We start from the raw sequence: 20,390 nt of genomic DNA, 5'->3' as shown, positions 1-20,390 counted from the left end.
CGCTTACTCATCTAGCACATCGTATTTACCATAATGTTTGGTCTTCCAATGTGATATATGTTTCATTTGGCATGATGTCCAAACCTCTAACACAAAGTATGTTCTTCAGCATATCAACTAATCCTCTAACTTAATGTTTCCCTTTGGTTGTTTGAGTATATGATCAAAATATTTTTTATGTCACTTATCTCAAAAGTATATTAGTCTAATAATTCATTAATTGATTTTATCATCAAAATCTAATATTCAATAATCATTGCAGCCCATGTTTCATTTAACACAATTGTGCATCTCGAATAGAGACAACTCTCTCTCTCTCTCTCTCTCTCTACAATACTTGTTACTTGATTATCTTTTTTTGCAGGGTTACTTGATGATTGCATCCAGCCCATGACCATCTCCATCTGCTAGGATAATATTATCATTTAGGTAGTAAAGTTAGCCAACACTATTAGGTTGTTGGTTGCCATCGTATTAGTGTTTCTTTCTTCGAATGATCATGGCGTAGGTTTTAACTCCTGAAGTTTTTTTGTTTGATTCTTTATATCCTTGTCTTGTGTTTACCATTCACAAAATTGTTGCTCTGATACCACTTGATTCATATGAGGTTCAGGTTTGACGATCTGTCAATATGATACTACCTTTAGGATAAAAGTTTTGATGGAGGAGAGAATTATCACAAAAAAACTCAAGTATAAAATAGAAAGAAAATAACCTCTATATTTGTAAAGTTAAAACCCTAACTATAAGACTTGAAACAATGATAATAGAAGCATGGAAGAAAGTTTATAGGCGTGTGAAAATATAAATTATTTTAGATAACACATTAGTGCTCTCGATAAGTTGCAATCATTGACAATCTTTAATCTCCTCCTTATCTCTTTGTTATTGGAACCTTCATCTAGAGTTTTAGATAATAGAAAATAGGTGTTGAGAACTTCTCGTAGCTGCTAGATGAAGCTTTAGGTTACTGAAATACGAGAAAGAAAAGTTGCAACCAGAAGAAGTTGGTTGTAGCAATGCAGATTCTTCTCTCTCTCCTCCTCGCTCTTCTTTAGTGTTCTAAGACTGCAAAACTAGGGTCGATTAACTATTTGCTAAAAGCTTTATTTTTTATTACTTTGGGGATACTTTGGATTGGGCTCTCATCCACCTTTTATAATTGTGGAAGGAGTAAAGTCCTAAGCAGGTTAGAACTTAGAGAGTCTTAATATAATTAGGATTTAAGTATCTTTACGACTTGAAAAGTTATAATGCCATTAGAACTTAGAAGTCCTAACTCATTTAAGACTTGAAAAGTTCTAATATTATTAAAACTTATTTATGATTGGTGCATGGAAGTTCAACTCCTATTACAAGTTAGCGCTACTCTTTTCTTGTGGTTTTATCTATTTAAGTGAGGGCTACCCTAATTCTAATTTAACTAGGATTGAAATTGAGGTTAGTGGACTACTATCATACGAACTTTGCTTGAACAAATCAATTGAGGGCTATTGAGATTGTTCTTGATCAAGCACCATTCACCCATCCTACTCATTGCCTCCTCTCCCCCATCTCTCTTTCTCCTCAAAAATGGCAAGGCCTTTTGGTGAGAGTAAGGAGCGGAGGCATCAAAGGTGATGACCAGTGAAGGGTAGGCAATGCCGCATAGAGATAAGTAGGTCTTGCGATATGAACAAAAGACAAAAACAACAAAGACAACAAGCAAGAAAAGACGAGCTATGCCGCATAGTATCGGTGGGATGAAGGTAACGAGTGAGAAAGGATAAAGATATTTAGAGGATTACATAAAATAATGATATTATGTATGAAAAACAAATTTAAGGGAGACCTTTTGGAAAAAAAAAAGAATATTTTTCTCAAAAAAATACTATGTATATATATATATATATATGAGCAAAAACAAAATAAAAAAAATTGGGGAGACATTATTGTACATATCCTTAGCTAAAACGTTAATTTAAATAATATCCTTTAAACTCATCATGGTGCTAAAAATATTAGGAGTTTCGTTTATATTTTATGTTATATGTGGCATGCACGTGAATGCCATGCGACAAAAGTCCGCATCTAATTAAACCTCTGTTCGGGGCATCCAACTCTACTTATTTAGATGTCATAATAACACCAACACATCAAATAGTGTATACACAGCACATTGCGTTTTTATTTATGAACCAACATTACTGCTCAAGAAACTATAAGAATCCTATTTTGTCAGAGAAGTACAAGATCATGATGGGTAGGGAAAAGGATTTAATGTTTGCAAAGAGCACTAAATTCACTTTAACTTCCAAAACAGAAAAAAAAAAAAAAAAAAAATGCGGTGCAAACTCATCAATGAGCTACATTGCATCAATGTATCATCATCATCATCAAATTTCTTATGTGGAGGGTGACTACGCCAATTTATCAAGTTTGCCATCAACTGGAAGGAAGGGAGAAGAAATGGAAATGCAAGTAATGCTACATGATTTTTTTCTCCTTTATAGGAGAGCAAAATTTGTATGGCTCTTGTGATGTTCCATGGCTCTAATGGAGCATATTCCCTGGTCATATAGGAAGCCAAGATTTAAATTGGCCTGATGAACATAACTTATTTTTATTTTACTTGAGAATACAAGCATGCTGTTGCTGGACATATTACCAACCGATGGCAAGCACTTGCAGTGGACTAAGGCAGTGACCTAAATTAGACACTACTATGATGCCAAAATAACTCAGATCACCTGAACGTAGAACTTTGTGCTATTTATTGCATTATGTCATGTGCAATAAAAGGTCCAAGAGTAGAGCTGTCTACAATCTAAATGGTGATCATTTCATAATGCAAAAGGAAAATTCTCTTGCCTATTCCGAGCAAGCTTTTGCAACAGAGGGATGATGCTGTTATGCAGGCTGCCCAAAGAGAATGCATGGGAGTGAAAGAGATAAATCTCAGGAGCCAAGTTCATGAGAGGACAATATATCTAGTCATCATGTAAACAAGGGTAGAAATGCTGCTACAGAAAGATTAGTGAAGAATAAGAAATGCAACTTGAAACTCACATTGGAGAAGGGTGTTCCAGCAATCCTTTTTTTTTTTCTTCTTTTGCAAAGGATGAGTGGCGAAGAGCTGTTCCAGCAATCTTCCTTTTTTCTTTTTGAAGGATAAATGACAAACGTGAGATTCAAGCCCAAAATCTGCAATATACTCTTTCAGCAATCTTGCTATTGGATATCAGATTCAATGTTTGACACAGATGGAACATTTGGGACAGATCAGCATAAAAGTTGAAGCATGTACAACCCTCTGTACAAAGAGATTATCAGTTGCAAATTTCACTGTTACATTCCACATTGACTCCATCTATCATCTCCAATCTATATTTTGGCCTTCAATAAATCTTTCATCCATAATCATGTGCCATGTCTAAGGGTCAATTAGATACGAATGCCTGCATGCACAAAATAACATGCTTAGAAAAGTGGGATTCTAGTAAAATCATTTACAAATGGGGCCAGCCATTTCTTTATGATATGATTTTTTTTTGCTTTGAAAATGTAGAGAATTGCCTGACAAAATTATTGCAGCTCACTCTGTTTTTCATTGTAAAAACAGAGTGATGTCCTACAAGTCAGAAAACATAGTGTAAAATAAGTCAAACATAGTGTAAAACTGATGTCCTACAAGTCAGAAAATTGATATATTTGACATGTTTAAAGATTGAACATCTAAAAAATGAGTTCTGTAGAAACACAAGCTACATCCCCAATCACAAGTGTGTCCATGTATGCATTTAGCCAATCAAAGAAGACCATGTAGATGCTTACAAAATGCTTTCTTCTTGACTCTTATATGAATGCCTATATACCTGATCTCTTGAAATTTTATTGGGGATGTAACTTGTGTTTCTATAGAACTCATTTTTTAGATGTTCAATCTTATTTGCCTATGTATCAAGTAATACTAATTAATCTGAACTGATTCAGTATAGGGATGTTCTTTTGTTGTTTTCACCATTTAGGAGGCTAGACTCTTTGGCTCTGCTAAGTACATGCCATGGCACACTCAAAATTTTGGCCTTCGATGGATATTTTCACTTATTTTAGTAGGTGTCTGTATAATCATTTACCAGGATGAACTATTTATTTGTATATAACAAAGAGAAGGGGCTTAATCAAGTACCGAGAAGATGTTGCAATGCCCAGGATCAGCGATGTGAGCCATTAAATTGTCTAGCGGACCCTCTTTAGTGTAAATGGCTTGGAACCAAAATCCCATGAAAGCAAGCATTGCTAATCTGCCATTCTTAATCTCCTTAGTCCTCAGTACCATCACCGGCTCCGGTGACCCGCGACCCCACATCATAAAATCAAACCACAGTCCACCAGGATAGCCTACATCAGGCTTGGGATTTTTGCGGTTTGGGAACTTGGGCTCGATATCGACACACCCAGGATTCAGGTAGTCCGCCCACCTTCTTCCCTCAACCCATCCCATCAGAGCCATTTGAACTACAAATAATGTCAAAGGATCCGCAAAGTACTGCTGAGCCCCAGCATCATACCATGAGAAGTTCTCGATAAATCCAAGCTTCTCTAGGCATTCGGGGATAAGAATGCCGGCGACAGCAAGCATCGCCCATCTACTGTGCATTAGTTCGGCCTGAGCGAACCACCGAAGTAGCTCAGGGTCAGATCCTGTAATATCCACAGCAATCAAAGGATCAGAAATTGCAAGTGTTGGTCCTGTTCTTCTCATTTTTGTTCTTTGAGGCATTTCATCATACAAAAGGAGCACCCTAAAATGCGACAAGCAAACAACACATCATCATCATGATTTTGCCAAATTCTTACCTAGCCCAAGAGGATCAAACCCAAAGTCTCCAGGAAGACTACATGACCACGCAGATAAACATTAGTAACCTAAATTTTGTGAGACCAGATAAAGCTAACTTGGAAAAAGATGGAGGACCAGCTCACCTGCCATCCAGCCACTCAGGAGGTGAGCTCCCAGGAAACCATAGAGGTCTATCTGGAGGCAGTGGCTGGCACACACTGGACACTCCTTTAGTTGCATGTAAGCGAGTAGGTGACCTTGAACAAGCCCTAGTGTTCCCTGGGACCGGCTTGGAAGCCTGCACTCTGCCATCCATCATCATGTGATAGCAAGCATACTTAGAATGTGGCAACAAACAGCTTGCAGAACTTAATGAGAAGGAAGCAGAGGAGAGAAGGATGCAAGCCTGCTACAGACCTGAGATGGGGACTGCAGAGTGCGGAGGAAGCAATTGCCAGTGCCATGGATGAGTGACCACCTCCACTTTTCCATGAGGGGCTGACCTTTATCTACTGGGGTGTGGATATGGGAGGACTTAGCTTCCATGCATCAATAACCAATGAGAGGCCAACATGTGTTTGGAAGGTGATGATGAGAGATAGGAAGGAATTAGGGTTCTTATTTTCCTTAAATCCAATCAAATTCTACTGTAGAGAAAGTTGGTTCACTACAAGCTGTTGATATCTTCTTTTTTTTTTTTCTTTTTTCTTCTATTTTTAATTGGTTGAAATAATTGCAGTAAATTAGTAACAAATTTGGATTATTTATAAAATCTATAATGAAAAATTGAATTCCATCTGGACCACTTAGTACTAACTCACTTCATATTGAGGAACTTTATTTTTTTAATATTTCAAGTGGAAATCCAAATTTCATTTCTCTTCAATTTTGTGTTTAAATTGGATCATTGTGCTTATTTGCAAACATATATAAATTTAATGGATGGAAGAGACTTAAATCATTTTAGATTCATGTTCTTCTATTGCAAAAGTATGTTTGTCCTAGTGATTGTTGACAACATCATCATGTGATATCATAAATCTATTATAAGAAGATTTTACTATTAATAAGTCAGTTTGAAAAGCTAAAATGGAAAATAAGTGTTTTATTAATGATCTATATTCTAATTTTGTTCCTGCTCATGGGGCTTGATTTGGGATCGACCCACCAACGTCAACCTATGGATTCGGCACGCCCCACTAGCTGGGGCTCAATCAAGATGTGGTCGAATTTAACTGCATATAATATTTGGGTTCAATTAGGGTGCACGACTTGGGTTCAATCAGGATGAGGTTTGATTCAAGTCAAGATTGAGTCAACTAGATTTAAGTTAATCCAGTCAAATTGCACTGATTTGGCTAGGTGACTGGCCTGTTGTGTCAACAGTCATGCTGATGTGGCAGGAGTCAATGTTAACGTGGCAACAAACAACACTGAAATGACAAATTCCATATGAGCTATAGTGTAACCAACTGCGTCATAACGGACATAACACAACACAACGCTGTCGAGGTTCTGGTCAGCGTTGACGTTTTACTGGTCAACGCTGGCTTGTATTGGTCAACATTGATAAGGCAGTGATGATAATGGTAGATTTGATGTAGACTGCAGCGCAGTCTGTTGTATCAATGGATACTGCTGACTTGATACAACCTGGTGGTGACGTGACAATGATCAACGCTGACATGGCGTATTAGATACATGGATGGAAGAGACTTAAATCATATTATATTCATGTTCTTCTATTACCAAAGTCTTTTTTTTTTTTATAATAGCTTCCCTCATTTTTAAGATGCATAAAGGGACAAAATTTTAAAATAACAAAAATATCCTTATTAACAATTGATAATTTTATTTTTTAAAATTCTTGCTGATACCCAACTAGACCAAATTGGTCTAATTAGTTCAGTGTTAAACCGAACTAGTTTATAATATTTATCAATGAGATTACGGTATTTTTGGTTCAATTGAACTGATTTTAATGTCTTTTTATTATTAAACTATACACATAGGAGTCCATGTCATGAAACACCACAATCTCACCTTAATTAATTTAAATTCCCATGAATATTAATCATCTTTCTTATTTTATACCTTAAGGCTTCAATAAATGATCTTTTTTGAGAGTCATTTGGGATTAGAGTTAGGAATATTTTGATGTATTTCAAAATAAAGAATAATTTATCATCATTTCTTTTACCTAAATTAGGTCTACAAATTTTAAGAAATCTTATAATTTTTATTTTTATTTTCTAAGAAATAGAATAAAAATATATATAGTTATTCTCGCTTACCATTCTTCTCAATGAACTTATAATGTTTTTTTTACCACCAAACCAAAACATTATAACTCTATTTAAAAATATTATAGTTGATTTTTAATTAATTAAAATTCTCACTAACCATAGCTATCCATCTTACTACAGGTTTTGAGGTATTATAAAATAATTTATTTGAGAATTTTGAATTGTAAGGCTCTTGACATAATTCAAAATAGTATGACAAAAATTCTAATTTTTCTTTTATCTTAAATTTAGGTTTCTTTTTTTTTAAAAAAATCTTATAATACTTGTAACAATTCATTGTGAATGAATGATAATAATAATAATAAAAATATTCAGCAACCAAAAGAAACTATAATTGATCCAATCTACTGGACTAATTTAGCTAAATTGTGGCTCACCCGAAATTGGATTTTGACCAAAACTATTTCTTCTTCTTAAAATGAAGGTAATTTGTTCTTTTTATAAAGGGAAGAGACTCTTCTTGAGATAGAAATTAGGATCCAAAACTTGGGACTTTAATTGCTCAAATTAGATTAATGATTCTCCCTTTAGCCAATATAGGAAATCTTGCTGGTTAGCAATAAAGCGGTGGCAATCTAACTAATCCCGTCTCCCGTGATCTTGCTAATGGTTTACCGGCAGATTCCAACTGTTGGATCAAGATCGTAAGGCTGCAAAGAGGTTCACACACTTTAAATACTCGTCTTCCTTGCTTTCGATAGTACTCGCCTCCGGTTTCCCTTCGACTTCCCTCCACCTCCCGCCCGTCTTATGACTTCCGATCCCTTTCTTCCATGGCCAAAACCCTAGCTTTCTGCCAATTGATGTCCGTTCATCTCTTCTCGTGGAACAGAGTGGACGATCCGATCGATTCGTAGGGCTTTGTTGAAGAATTGATTGGGATCAGATCATGGTGGAGATCTTTTCCTCCCGGTGGAGATTGCCGTTGCAGCATCACCCGCGAGGGCTGGTGGGACTGCTCACCACCCACAGGACGCTGGTTTTGGTGCTCTGGATCGTGGGATTCGCACTGGTGTTCGGGTGGCAACTGAGCTCGATGGACGGCGTCGCGTTCTTCCGGAGGGGGCCGGTGGCGCGGCCGGTCCCCAGGCTGCGGCCTGTGGCGTACAATTTGACGGATTTCGGCGGCGTTGGGGACGGGAAGACGCTCAACACCGAGGCGTTTGAGCGCGCGGTGGAGGCGATTTCGACGCTTGGGGCCAGGGGGGGCGGGCAGCTCAACGTGCCGCCCGGGTTCTGGCTTACGGCACCCTTCAATCTCACCAGTCACATGACTCTCTTCCTCGCGGAGGGCGCAGTGATTCTGGGAATAGAGGTAAATATTCTAGTTTTTCTCTTTATTTATCTGTCATAAATTACTTGTGAGTTGTGGACTGATCGAGTGAAAAGGTATAACAGTGAAGATATTTAGGAAGGGTTGATGAACACTAGCCTTAATTTCTAGATCCACATGGTACCTTGCAACTTGTTGTTTTTGCAGAATTTGGTATGTAGGTCATCATCAACAAACAGGATGTTCATTTAATTAAAATTCATGTTCTCCTTCTCAGTTTTACATACATCTTCTTTAATGTTCTAGTGATGAACCAAACCTGCTAGCAGCCATTTTGTGCATCATGCTCAGTTTAAGCACAATATCCAATTATGTATAATAGTCACATGATTATTCACTTTTGTCAATTACTCGAGCTTTTTCTTAATCAGGATGAGAGTTATTGGCAACTGATGCCTCCTTTGCCATCATATGGATATGGGCGGGAGCACAAAGGGCCTCGATATGGAAGCCTCATACATGGTCAAAATCTGAAGGATATTGTTATAACTGGTCAGCACATTTACTTCTATTGTGGCACTTCATATTTCTCTTCATATGTTTTTTCCATAAAGTGAATCCTTTTCTGAGGGAAGACTGAATTAGAAGCTAAAGTCACTGGAAATTGTGACCTAAATCAATTTATCAATCACATAAGACTAAATTAGAAGGTGTTTTCTTGTTTTCTCATAAACTATATGGACCTCTGCAGATACCTGTTGCATCTTACAGATGTGTACCTAAACTATCACAAAGAATGAACAACTTAGTTAATATACCACAAATGCCAAGCTTTTTTCGTTTTTTTTTTTTGGTGAAAGGCCATTAAGTATTAGTGATGCATAGTTGATAAGTTTACAATTATAGAAGCATCAAGTATTTCTCAGAGTTGACCACCAAAACTCATGAAGTCTGGATTTGAAGACACTTAGTCGAAGAGACTTTAAGTCAGTGGTCTTCATTTTCAAGAACTTATTCCAAGACATGCTCTAAGGAAGATTCTTCTTAATGGTCCATTGAAAATCAGATATCCTAGTTGTATTTTCTAAAATTTTGTCACCTCATCATCTCTATTCAGCTTAGTTAGAAACATTGCTCCAAAAATTAGTATGGTTTCATAGAAACCTCTCAAGGCCAAGTTTCAGTTTTGTTCTTTTCCCTCACATGCACATCAATGAGCTCCTAGCTGTTTATCACCTGGAATAGCATGGTAATAGAAGGACAAGGTCACACAACCTAACAATCAGTGATTCACCAGCATTAAGGGGAACGTTTTGCAAGAAGTTAAACTTCTTCGGTCATTACTCTTTCTTGCAGCATTTATGAACTTTTGTTCTTTATGAATACATGGGAAAACATGATGCTTTATTTCAATCATTCACCAAAACATATGTAGAAAGGTTTATATTAAAAGCTTTTCTGTTTCTTATTAGTATATATATATATCTTCGGTGGTGTTGTCAAACAACTTTTGAACAAGTGTAAGCAGTGAGTGGATTGATTTCTAGAATTGGTGTGTCTCTATGTTGTTGCAGATGTATGATCTTATAGTCATAATTTTTTAGAACCTCATATTAACTAAATGCCTGATAGTTGTTTATGATTTCATTGCTGATGAACCACTTGAAAATGATGCTTTTGTGATTGAGGTATTGTCGATAAGCATTGTGGAAGCACCTTGCTTGCTTAAAGGAATTTCTTGTGTATGAAACAGGACATAATGGTACAATAAATGGTCAAGGTCAAGTGTGGTGGACGAAATACAAGAAAAGAATTCTCAACTACACGAGAGGACCTCTTGTGCAGCTCATGTGGTCCAAGGATATAGTCATCTCTAACATAACTCTGCGTGACTCCCCTTTTTGGACACTGCATCCCTATGACTGCAAGAATGTAACCATCTCGCATGTTACCATCTTGGCTCCTGTTTCCGGAGCTCCAAACACAGATGGTATTGATCCAGGTAAGCATGCTTCCATGGGCATAATTTTGTTATAAGTATTGATGAGTACGTTGTGGACTTTAGAAAAATTAATCATTAGATATCTTTCTTCTGTTTTACTGAACCATCTTATTTAATAAGTTTTTTTTTCAGATCTCTTACTGATAATTTGTAAATCGAGTACTTAAATCTTTTTGTTATTAACAATATGTGAGTTGGTTCCTTTTGCTGACTTACCACTCTCGACCACTCTTTCTTCGTAATGCTTATAGAAACAATGACACACATATTTGCTCCTGTTATTTATTCTCAACCAAAAAATCAATTAAATAACTCAATCCGATTCATAATAACCAGATCTAATTTGCAGTTTGTGTGAATTCAATAATAGTCTTGTTCATTAACCACTATTGTTCTAATTCTGACAGCTTCTCTTGCTCTCTGCAGATTCTTGCGAGGATGTGTTGATAGAGAACTGTTACATATGTGTCGGTGATGATGCAGTAGCCATAAAGAGTGGCTGGGACCAGTATGGCATAGCATATGGGCGTCCATCTGCTAACATCACACTCCGTAATCTCACTGTTCAATCTGTGGTGAGGTAAGATTTCCTTGGCTATTATATCCTTACAAATTGACAAAGTTACATATTTATCCCCCAAAAGTTGTAGATACATTGTGTATTCTTGCAAAATATATTTCTTCAAAGACATGCTTGCCATCGGTTATCAATTTTCATTAGGTTAAGTAGTGACTGAAGTACACTGGTTATAAGGAATCTTGACTAACGTTTACCCTCCTAACTGTGACAAAGGTGATGTTGAGATAAAGACTCCATTGTTCAAGATTTTTGGTTTATCTCTCAACATTTATAAACAACTATTTCTAAATTTACCAATCCAGCCTGACTGTACCAGGTGACATTTATGATCTCTTACACCTGTACATTCCGAGCATCCTGTATCTCCTGATGCAATTGTTGGAAGACAATTTAACTACAAATATTTTGGACTTGTCCAGATTAACCCTTTAACCTGAGCTACCCTCTAACTTAAAAGTTTTTTTCAATCTGTTGACACTAATTAATAGTAGCTCCAGGGAAGATTGCTGTCATCAGCAGACAAGTAATGGAAGGAGGTCTCCTGCAGCTCTAAGATAATCCTGTGTGTTTTTTTTTTCTGATTTGAACAGAAAATCACTGGACAAAAAACAAGAACAAATAAGGGGATAAGAACCTATGAGTTTTTGAGCGTAAGACAAGGTGAACCCTTTGTTAGGATAAGGTCCAGAGACTTAATTTTAGGTTTCAATACTGTGGTTAGACTTAATTTTATGTGAAAGGTTGGCTTATTTTTATATAGGTTTCTTGTCCTAAATTGAGCTTCTAACTTTATTAACAGTCTGCAGGTAAAGGAAGAAATTAGTGGGGATTATTTCTGCTCAGCTTAATTGTCTACTGTTTTAAGTTTTTCTATCATTCTTATATTTTCATTGGACCTATATTTGTTGATCACAGTGCTGGCATATCCATAGGCAGTGAGATGTCTGGTGGAGTTTCAAATATCACAGTGGAAAACCTTATTGTTTGGGAGTCGAGACGAGGCATCAGAATAAAGACAGCCCCAGGGAGAGGTGGTTATGTTCGCAACATCTTCTATCGAAATGTGACTCTTGATAATGTTCGTGTTGGAATTGTGATAAAGACAGATTACAATGAGCATCCTGACGAAGGCTTTGACCCTGCAGCTGTGCCCATAATCAAGAACATAACTTATAGTGGAATCCATGGCCAGGGTGTTCGTGTTCCAGTTCGGATCGACGGCAGTGAAGAGATCCCTGTCAAGGATGTAAGCTTTCAGGATATGTCTGTTGGTTTAAGCTACAAGAAGAAGCATGTCTTCCAGTGCTCCTTTGTGGAGGGTCGTGTAATAGGGTCTATTTTCCCTGCACCATGTGAGAACCTTGACCTATATGATGAGCAGGGAAGACTGGTAAAGCGATCGTTGTCACAGAACAACACAGACATAGATTACGACATTTAATTTTTGTTTTTAGGCTAATGGTAATATTGGTTACTACATTGTGGCAAACACTCTTTCAAGCACATATATTGAGCTGTTCACACCCTGGCTTGTAAATATAGAGGATTTTTTAGTGTTCATTTTGTATGGATATGAAATTTTCAGCTCTTGGAATGATCATTGCTCTGTGATCTTGTACTTAGTTTGCTTTGCCTTTCATCTTCTCTACTCTTAAATGATTAGGTAAATAAGAATCTCCTTGCAAAAGAGATTTATTTATTTTTTCGATGTATTGCTTCAGTTTTTTATTACCTTTATAAATATTCTATCAGGAGAAGAAGCAAGATGCTTTTTCTTTTAGTTTTCTTTTTCTTGTTCTCCAAGATAAAGATTCTAGAATGTTTAATATTTTCTTTTATGACAGAAAAATCTTTAACACTCTGTATCGTATATTGGTTATATATATATATATATCGTTTTAATTATGGAATAAATAAAACAAATCAAAAAATAATTTTTTGTTTAAGAATAAAATCTTACTGGAATGAATTGAGATGATAATTTATAAATACATAATTATTTTAAATATATCAATTATTTTTTATTTTTCGATCATCAGAAGGGACAAGAGAAATAATATATCTCTTGGAAGGATTCAAACGCAGATGAAGTTGTGACCATCTCTCTTTCAGAGAAGGAATTTTGGAAAACACCCATCAAATCCAACACCTCCTCATTTGACAGGTTAAAGATGAAAAAGATTATATATATATATATATATATATATATATATATATATATATATAAAGCGGAGCTCAAGACGGGCATTGGGTCGAACCCAACCAATTCGCCGTTCGCGGTCTTCGAGCCAACTTTACGGACTAAGTTTTCCCCTTCCATGGGTCGGAAACATTGCTTGTGCCGATTGCCGAACACTAAGGAATGGGTTCACCGAAGAAGAAAGCGTCGGAGGTCGCAGCTCTGTTGAATCTACAGCCTCACCCCGACGGTGGCTTCTACTTGGAGACCTTCAGGGACTCCTCCATCACACTCTCCAAATCTCAGCTCCCACCCCAATGTAAGCACTTACCGTTCTTCACCAGGTTCCTTGGATCATAATCTCTTCGCTCCATTAATATTTATGGATTAGTGAGACGTCACACGAGTGCTGGAATCAACAGAAGCAACTGAATTCTTTGGGAAGCTTGTTGAGGGTTTTGATTATGGGTTTAGGTTTAGAATCGGAGCATATTAGGGTGAAATAGGATGCGATTTGACAAGTTGAAGACGGATGCTCAAGTAGCAGAAATGACATTACCTGTGTTTGTATGTAGACCTATCAGATGATTTATTCCAAGAGGACTGTTTTGGTTACATGTAACAACGGCGAAGGAAAATAAGATCAAAGGAAATTATTAGTTCCTATGTCCAAGGGAGTTTTTTCTTTTTTTCGTATACACCTGGCACAGATCTTCCTATCCATCTTACCTCCTCAAATATTTGGCTTGATCTCATGTATTAAGGGGAAAAATGAGAAACAAGATCAAGAAAGCCCTTTGTTTTATCCTTACTTCTCGCACAGATCTTTCTGTCCTTGGATTGACCTTGCCAGTTATTTTCATCTTGCTTCCTTGGTTGATAAATGATAGTGAAGCCACATACAATATAATATCATCTTTTCTTATGGATGTCTTTGTAAATTTATAGTTTTTACATCATCGACCTTAAAAGAAAATATTTAGTTTTCCCAAAAAAAGATTCTCTGATTCATTTTGCTGCATATTTACTGCTAGACACCATGATTATCATTTCGGAACTAAAGTAACCCTTTTTCTGAGACTTTCTTTCCTTCCATAATTTCTTGATGTGTTCATCATAATTTTCTAAAAGTATATGCAGCCCCATAAGTAGACATGGTCATATGATCGCCTTGTTGAAGGAGACCTGAAAACAAAATATTTAGTTTTCCCAAAAAAGATTCTCTGATTCATTTTGCTGCATATGTTACTGCTAGACACCATGATTATCATTTTGGAACTAACGTAACCCTTTTTCTGAGACTTTCTGTCCTTCCATAATTCCTTGATGTGTTCATCATAATTTTCTAAAACTATATGAAGCCACATAAGTAGACATAGTCATATAATCACCTTGTTGAAGACCATATGGACTCCCAGTATCATTGCATATATAGAGTATTTGGCCACATATAAGATCCACATTAGCATGAAAATATCAACATCCTTGTTTTTGGATAATTTGGTTGTGAATTTCTTTCATAATTCCTTTTGAAACATATTTATTTAAGATGAATCATGTATCAACTCTGGAATTTGACAGACCAGGCACTTGTGACCACTTAGTGTGACTAGTGATGAATTTTATAAGACCAAACTTCAAGTTATTAGTTTTCGGGAGAAATATTGCTGATTATGATTTTAGTTGTTCTAGTTTCCTGTTTGTCTACTGCTGCTAATTGAAATCTCATCAGACAACGTGGATCGTGCTGTGAGCTCAGCTATCTACTTCTTGCTTCCATCAGGGAACGTTGCTCATCTCCATCGTATCCCTTGTGCTGAGACCTGGCACTTCTACATGGGAGAACCTCTCACGGTACATCAGCTTCCTTATTTTGACTTGTTTGCTAAAATGCACCGTTCATATGAAACTAATTATGTTATCCCTTTGTGAATTGGTCATGAACCAGGTGTTTGAACTACTACATGATGGCCAGGTAAAGTTGACCATCATAGGTCGAGACCTGGAAGCGGGTCATTGCCCCCAGTATACAGTGCCACCAAATGTGTGGTTTGGTGCTTTCCTTACCTTGGATGTTGAGTCCTCTCCTGATGATGGCAGTGTTCTTGTCAAAACCAGCAGCCGGGATCCTGAGCTGCACTATTCTCTGGTTGGTGTGACTTGTGCCCCAGCGTTTCAATTCGACGACAATGAATTAGCCACACTTGATGAGCTCAAGCCTCACTATCCAAAAGCTGAGCCTTTCCTGAACTACCTCATAACTTCCAAATAGAAAACAGATCCTTGTGCTTTGCCCTCTGTCCAAGGGAATTCTTCTCCACTTTCTAAGTGGAGGTTGGGTGTTCTATCATGGTAGATGTTATCTGTGATATTATTCTGCTTTTCATAAACAAAAACTCTTTATGATATGTTTGTCCAATCATTGTGCTTTATGTTTTAGTGGTTGGAAGTATTAAACGCATGCTTAGATATATTCCCCCTCCTCTCAAAGTTCCAAAGGTATTATATTAAGATGTGAATCAATCAGACAATTAGTTGAACGGGATCATGAGAAGAATGTGGCATGACAAGGGTTAAAGCTAGTCAGATAGCATCTGTGGGAGTCAGTTTCCACATCTAAGTGGTGCCAGATATGATGAAAACCCGAATGCTTCTTATATTTTTATATCCACATTTGAATTTTGCTATTTAAAATCTTCTACTTGAGTTTATCTGAATATATCTCAAGGTTTTATAGTTGCCAATAACAAACTTAGAAATTTGTTATTCAATTGCCTTTTATATTATAAGATATTCTCATATTCTCATCTGTCTCTTATTCTTCTCTATATTATCCCTATCCAAAAAGAAAGTACAACTGATAGATCTAAAATAATTTTTGATTACATATGGATTTTTCAAAGCACTTGTTTTTTTCTCATATATGCCTACTGTTCAATGTGGATTCGTATTTGTTCCATTCTCTGATCATTTTTGACATATATGGTTACAATTTCTGGAATTTGTATGTGTTTGTCTCATATAGCTGAATGGTGCTTGAATGGCCTTATGGAGTATAGGCAGAAACTGTAAAGTATGTGAATGTGATTGCCATGTCTGCTTCTTTGTAATCTTTTCAAGTGTTATTACAATTGGATGAATGGGAATGTACATGGCCCAGGATTGGATCAAAACTCCTTTATATCATTGTATCAATGAGTGGGGCTCATGTTGGGCACCTTCTTATAGCACAGTGCATTGACAGTGAAGAACCCTACAAGTTATCAACTTTTGGACTCGCATGTCACAGATCGTCAGAGATCAGATGCCATGATTGAGAAGACATTGTGATATTGTGCCATGTGGGATCACATGTTCAACGTCAATGGTCCCATTAAGGTTCCCTGTGGTATGCATCTATGTTCCTCTCCTATCGTTTGTTTATCTTTTCGCCATACTGGTCACCATACTGTGCACGTCTGTTGATTGTTCAGATAAATTTGTGATGAGCGATAACATGTTGAACTATGCATGTTTGAAGCAATGGATATGATTTGTCATGTCACTGACAATTCTTTATTTGACTTAGAAATTTGTAGGCTGAGGAGATGACGAAGTCTATGTCGGCATTTCCCCATGAATCATTGCACTCGGTCCTACTATGTTCGGAACTGCCATCAAACCCTTGGAAAATCTTCAAATATTTGATGAAAGGTCGAACACTCAACTTGCTAAATTTTAGCTTCGTCTACTCTGTGATAAAAAAATCTCCCATGAATAATTGTTCTTGGCCCTATTATGCTCAGCCAAGTTTTATTATCCGTTTTGATACCTTAGGACAAGTGATAGAAATATTTAGTGGTTTTCTCCAAATCAATCTGTTCTTTATGAGTTAGCATATATTTCTGTGAAGCTTGAGAATTCAACCTTTTAGATTCAGGAGGTGGTGAAACTAAATTAGCCATAGTTTGCATGATCTGAAGCACTTGATGTTTCGTATTACTTAGGGCTATATGCCTACCACCTCCATCAGATCTGGTTCAGCAGTATTTCATATTTGGAAGTACAATCGAGTTGATACCAAGTTCATGTGCCCATCAAACTTCATTATCTCAATGTGTGACCCCATAAATTTGTGTTGTAGCTTGCAACTGGAGATGTGCAAGCCCCCAAAAGAAATATCTTCTTTCATTGATTGCATCTTTATTCATCAGAAAACATCGCATGGAACACGTGAATCCTGTGGATGCCGACACCCCAAGGAAGCCGCAAGGAAGCCGCGAGGAAGGCCACCAAGAGCCCAACGAAGAACACATCTACTCTTTTCTTTAGTTTAATCCCCTCCTCCATGACTTGACATTATTCTTTGGAGCCAAAAAAAGTCCATAAGGAAAAAGGATGTCCCCACAGCCCAAAGATTGTTTTCTGTATTCTCTTTTCTTAGGGAAATCCTTCTTTTGAGAGCTTGCATATATGATTGCTCCTTGTAGTTGTAACAAAGGCAGAGTAAACGGAAAATAAATCAGTAAAAACAGTGGGTTTCATCTCACCTTCTTGTGTGCAATGGAAGGTTTTCGACGTCGGTGTCACCACCAGTGCATATTTTATATCTGTGTACACGACTTTGTCTAAAGAGAGAGAGAGAGAGAGAGAGAGAGAGAGAGAGAGAGAGATTTGTCCTGTTGTTCTTTCTTATCCTTCGTTCTTTGCCAAATTGTTGAAAAGAACCACGTGCCTTCTTAACTCATCCTCACCCGCTCTTCCTCTCCCACCAAACAAGAGCCAGAGTGCAAGGCACTACAACATAGAAGCAGAGACGGATGCGGAAGAACAGGTACTCTTGGGTGTCTCATACATACATACATATATAAACAACACAATTTTAGAGGAACATATATAAACAACACAAACAATATTAGAGGAGTAGTAGGGGAGAGAGAGAGAGAGAGAGATGGCAGAGAAGATGGGAAAAAGAGGTGCGAAGGCCGGGGAGAAGTCCCAGTTCTCAATCACCTGCAGCCTCTTGAATCAGTACTTGAAGAAGAAGGGCAGCTTGGGTACCATTGGCCTTGACATGTCCCCATGGCCTCTTGGACACCAACTTACAGGTGACATCTCTTCTCCTTCTCCCCCTCTTCTTCTTGTGACTCGAAATTGACATCTCTATATTTCTTTTGTGTAGAGAAGCACCGGGCTCCCACCACCTTGAGTTTGCTACCTGGAGTTAGTGCGTTCGCTGAAGACCATACCGACCATGGCGCAGACCAACATGCTCCAAAACCTGCTGTTCCTCCGATCACGGAGGAATCTGCAAGCAACAAGTACGACAACTTCAGGCCATTTACTTCAGTTATTAGCTTTACATCTCAGGCAGTTGACTACGTTATTGTTGCGAGTGCTTTAGGGAGATGGAGAAGGCCCAGCTGACGATCTTTTACGGCGGAAAGGTGCTAGTTTTCGATCATTTCCCAGAAGACAAGGCCAAAGATCTGGTTCAGATGGCAGGCAAAGAGACCTGCACTGCAGCTCCAAATCTCGTGCTCTTCTCGTCGACCTCCGGTAGTCAGCTACCGGCGCTGCACGGCCTGCCAAAGCTCGCCCAGGGTAATGCTTCTCGTGATCATGTTCCCTTCATCGTTTCCAGCAGTTGATGCAGTGTCAACACTGCAGGCTGCTTGAAGTGGTTGTGTGCTCGATCTTTCTTTTGTTGGAAGCAGATATGCCCATAGCCAGAAGGAACTCTCTTCATCGGTTCCTGGAGAAGAGGAAGGATCGGTGAGCAGTCGTCCCTCATCAATCTTCTGCTTCATCAGCTGTGTACTGCATGCACTTGAAAGCTTACGTGTTCTTCGTTCTCAGGATCAACACCGAGGCACCATATCAAGTCCATGGAGTCATCCCAGCATTGCCGGATGTGGCGAAGCAAGAAGGAAGCCGTTCCTGGCTCGGCTTGGGGCGACGAGCTCCGAAGCAAGAACACAGTTCTGAGAGCAGCAGATAGCTCGAGAAGCAACAGGAGGGCCAGGAAGATATTGTTCGAGGAAGAAAAATTATCTGTTATTTTGCAGGGATTAAACATGTCTTTAAGGTTCATTGATGCTAATTTAATATTGGTTGTGCATAGCAAGCTTATTATTGTTCATGTATTGTACTACATATATATATATATATATATATATATATATATATATATATATATATATATATTCTAAAGGGTAAGTAGTTAAGCCAAGTATTGTTGTCTCAAAGTCTTTACCAGTTAAAATTTCCAGTTGACAACAGTTAGTAAGGGTCTATCTTCTTCCCAGATCAAATGAATTCGCTTATAATATTTTCACACATAGCAACCTATTCAATATCATACTTTTGATCCTAACCAGTTTCTTAATATCCTTAGGTAGCTTCATCCATACATTTAGTGAATGAATAATGGAGATCAAAATTGGCGATCATAATTCTTATTGGATAATTAATTAAAAAGGACGATTCCAGCACATGAGACTCGTGTCAATATCAAATGTGCAAGCCATCAAAGCGAAATATATTTGGTCGTCCTTTATATTAATTATAATTTAATGTTTATCTAACAATTCAAATGCATGATCCACGAGATGGCAATAAACATGGCTGTGTTTTATCTTCTTAATTGTTCTTTCATTTTATTTAATCATCACCTACTTTGTTGGAGATCAACCACCAAAGAAAGGACCAAATTATGGTAAGTCAATGACATGACTCTTTTAAGAATTTTATGGATCCGCCCGCAAGGCTGCTAAAAATCATTAAGTAATGTGGGGAATATTTTAGTAGATGCATTGAAAGTAGTAAGCCTTCCATGGAGTTGCAAGCAATGGGAAATGGTTTAAGAACCAACAAAAGAAGCTAAAAAGAAAAGGAGGCTTAATAAAATAAGGTTAATTACTGACTCGATTTCCCCTCTAATTCACCATCCATCCATCCATCCATCATCAACTCACACCCTAATCGTCCATTTCAGACTAATCTTATCAATCACTTCAACTATCTCACTTAGATATAATAAAGAAGTTTATGTTCAACAATGAAGGATAAAAATATATTCCATTTAGTTTAGATAAAAAATGTATAGGTTACATAGTGATCCAACGACGTTATTTATTTCAGCTTAGAAAAATATATATATCTTCACACACACACACACATATATATATATATATATATATATATATATATATATATATATGTATGTATATATATAACGATAAAAATT

The 20,390-nt window shown here is 37.3% G+C and overlaps 4 protein-coding genes across 5 annotated transcripts; 3 read left to right on the top strand and 1 right to left on the bottom strand.

Moving 5' to 3' along the window:
- Nucleotides 1-3,184: 3,184 nt before the first annotated feature.
- On the bottom strand, nt 3,185-5,398 carry LOC135623229 (photosystem I chlorophyll a/b-binding protein 6, chloroplastic-like). Its single transcript, XM_065125961.1, has 5 exons — nt 5,240-5,398; nt 4,966-5,127; nt 4,840-4,877; nt 4,169-4,683; nt 3,185-3,437 (listed from the first exon to the last, which is right to left on the bottom strand). The coding sequence occupies exons 1-5, from the start codon at nt 5,284-5,286 to the stop codon at nt 3,420-3,422; spliced, it is 780 nt and encodes a 259-aa protein (XP_064982033.1). The 5' UTR covers nt 5,287-5,398; the 3' UTR covers nt 3,185-3,419.
- Nucleotides 5,399-7,831: 2,433 nt separating this feature from the next.
- On the top strand, nt 7,832-12,605 carry LOC103998294 (probable polygalacturonase). The gene is made up of 5 exons (XM_009419732.3): nt 7,832-8,443; nt 8,833-8,953; nt 10,155-10,403; nt 10,830-10,983; nt 11,899-12,605. The coding sequence occupies exons 1-5, from the start codon at nt 8,018-8,020 to the stop codon at nt 12,422-12,424; spliced, it is 1,476 nt and encodes a 491-aa protein (XP_009418007.2). The 5' UTR covers nt 7,832-8,017; the 3' UTR covers nt 12,425-12,605.
- A 642-nt stretch (nt 12,606-13,247) lies between these two features.
- LOC103998293 (uncharacterized) lies at nt 13,248-15,594 on the top strand. 2 transcript variants are annotated; one of them, XM_065125960.1, is made up of 3 exons: nt 13,248-13,481; nt 14,946-15,016; nt 15,111-15,594. In XM_065125960.1, the coding sequence occupies exons 1-3, from the start codon at nt 13,346-13,348 to the stop codon at nt 15,432-15,434; spliced, it is 531 nt and encodes a 176-aa protein (XP_064982032.1). In that variant the 5' UTR covers nt 13,248-13,345; the 3' UTR covers nt 15,435-15,594. The 2 variants fall into 2 exon arrangements, with proteins under 2 accessions (XP_064982032.1, XP_009418006.3); XM_009419731.3 differs by having other exon boundaries at nt 13,263-13,481; nt 14,895-15,016.
- A 2,318-nt stretch (nt 15,595-17,912) lies between these two features.
- LOC135623228 (protein TIFY 10c-like) lies at nt 17,913-19,262 on the top strand. The gene is made up of 5 exons (XM_065125959.1): nt 17,913-18,249; nt 18,324-18,462; nt 18,546-18,745; nt 18,859-18,916; nt 19,001-19,262. Exons 1-5 carry the CDS (start codon nt 18,093-18,095, stop codon nt 19,140-19,142), a joined length of 696 nt encoding a protein of 231 aa, XP_064982031.1. The 5' UTR covers nt 17,913-18,092; the 3' UTR covers nt 19,143-19,262.
- The last annotated feature ends 1,128 nt before the right edge of the window (nt 19,263-20,390 follow it).

Source organism: Musa acuminata, chromosome BXJ2-9, assembly GCF_036884655.1.
Source record: "Musa acuminata AAA Group cultivar baxijiao chromosome BXJ2-9, Cavendish_Baxijiao_AAA, whole genome shotgun sequence".
In the NCBI taxonomy this organism is placed as follows: Eukaryota; Viridiplantae; Streptophyta; class Magnoliopsida; order Zingiberales; family Musaceae; genus Musa; species Musa acuminata.
This window is presented reverse-complemented; position numbering and strand designations above follow the sequence as displayed.

Bases quoted from the DNA above. Each gene is read 5' to 3' on its own strand.
- LOC135623228 (XM_065125959.1), top strand. From the start codon at position 18,093: ATGGCAGAGAAGATGGGAAAAAGAGGTGCGAAGGCCGGGGAGAAGTCC. The intron at 18,463-18,545 runs GTACGACAACTT...CGAGTGCTTTAG, and splicing joins GAGGAATCTGCAAGCAACAA to GGAGATGGAGAAGGCCCAGC. The intron at 18,746-18,858 runs GTAATGCTTCTC...TGTTGGAAGCAG, and splicing joins CCTGCCAAAGCTCGCCCAGG to ATATGCCCATAGCCAGAAGG.
- LOC103998293 (XM_009419731.3), top strand. From the start codon at position 13,346: ATGGGTTCACCGAAGAAGAAAGCGTCGGAGGTCGCAGCTCTGTTGAAT. The intron at 13,482-14,894 runs GTAAGCACTTAC...AAATCTCATCAG, and splicing joins ATCTCAGCTCCCACCCCAAT to ACAACGTGGATCGTGCTGTG. The intron at 15,017-15,110 runs GTACATCAGCTT...GTCATGAACCAG, and splicing joins ACATGGGAGAACCTCTCACG to GTGTTTGAACTACTACATGA.
- LOC103998294 (XM_009419732.3), top strand. From the start codon at position 8,018: ATGGTGGAGATCTTTTCCTCCCGGTGGAGATTGCCGTTGCAGCATCAC. The intron at 8,444-8,832 runs GTAAATATTCTA...TTTCTTAATCAG, and splicing joins CAGTGATTCTGGGAATAGAG to GATGAGAGTTATTGGCAACT. The intron at 10,404-10,829 runs GTAAGCATGCTT...TGCTCTCTGCAG, and splicing joins CACAGATGGTATTGATCCAG to ATTCTTGCGAGGATGTGTTG.
- LOC135623229 (XM_065125961.1), bottom strand. From the start codon at position 5,286: ATGGCACTGGCAATTGCTTCCTCCGCACTCTGCAGTCCCCATCTCAG. The intron at 5,128-5,239 runs GTCTGTAGCAGG...GATGGATGGCAG, and splicing joins CTCTGCAGTCCCCATCTCAG to AGTGCAGGCTTCCAAGCCGG. The intron at 4,878-4,965 runs GTGAGCTGGTCC...GTGGTCATGTAG, and splicing joins CCTGAGTGGCTGGATGGCAG to TCTTCCTGGAGACTTTGGGT.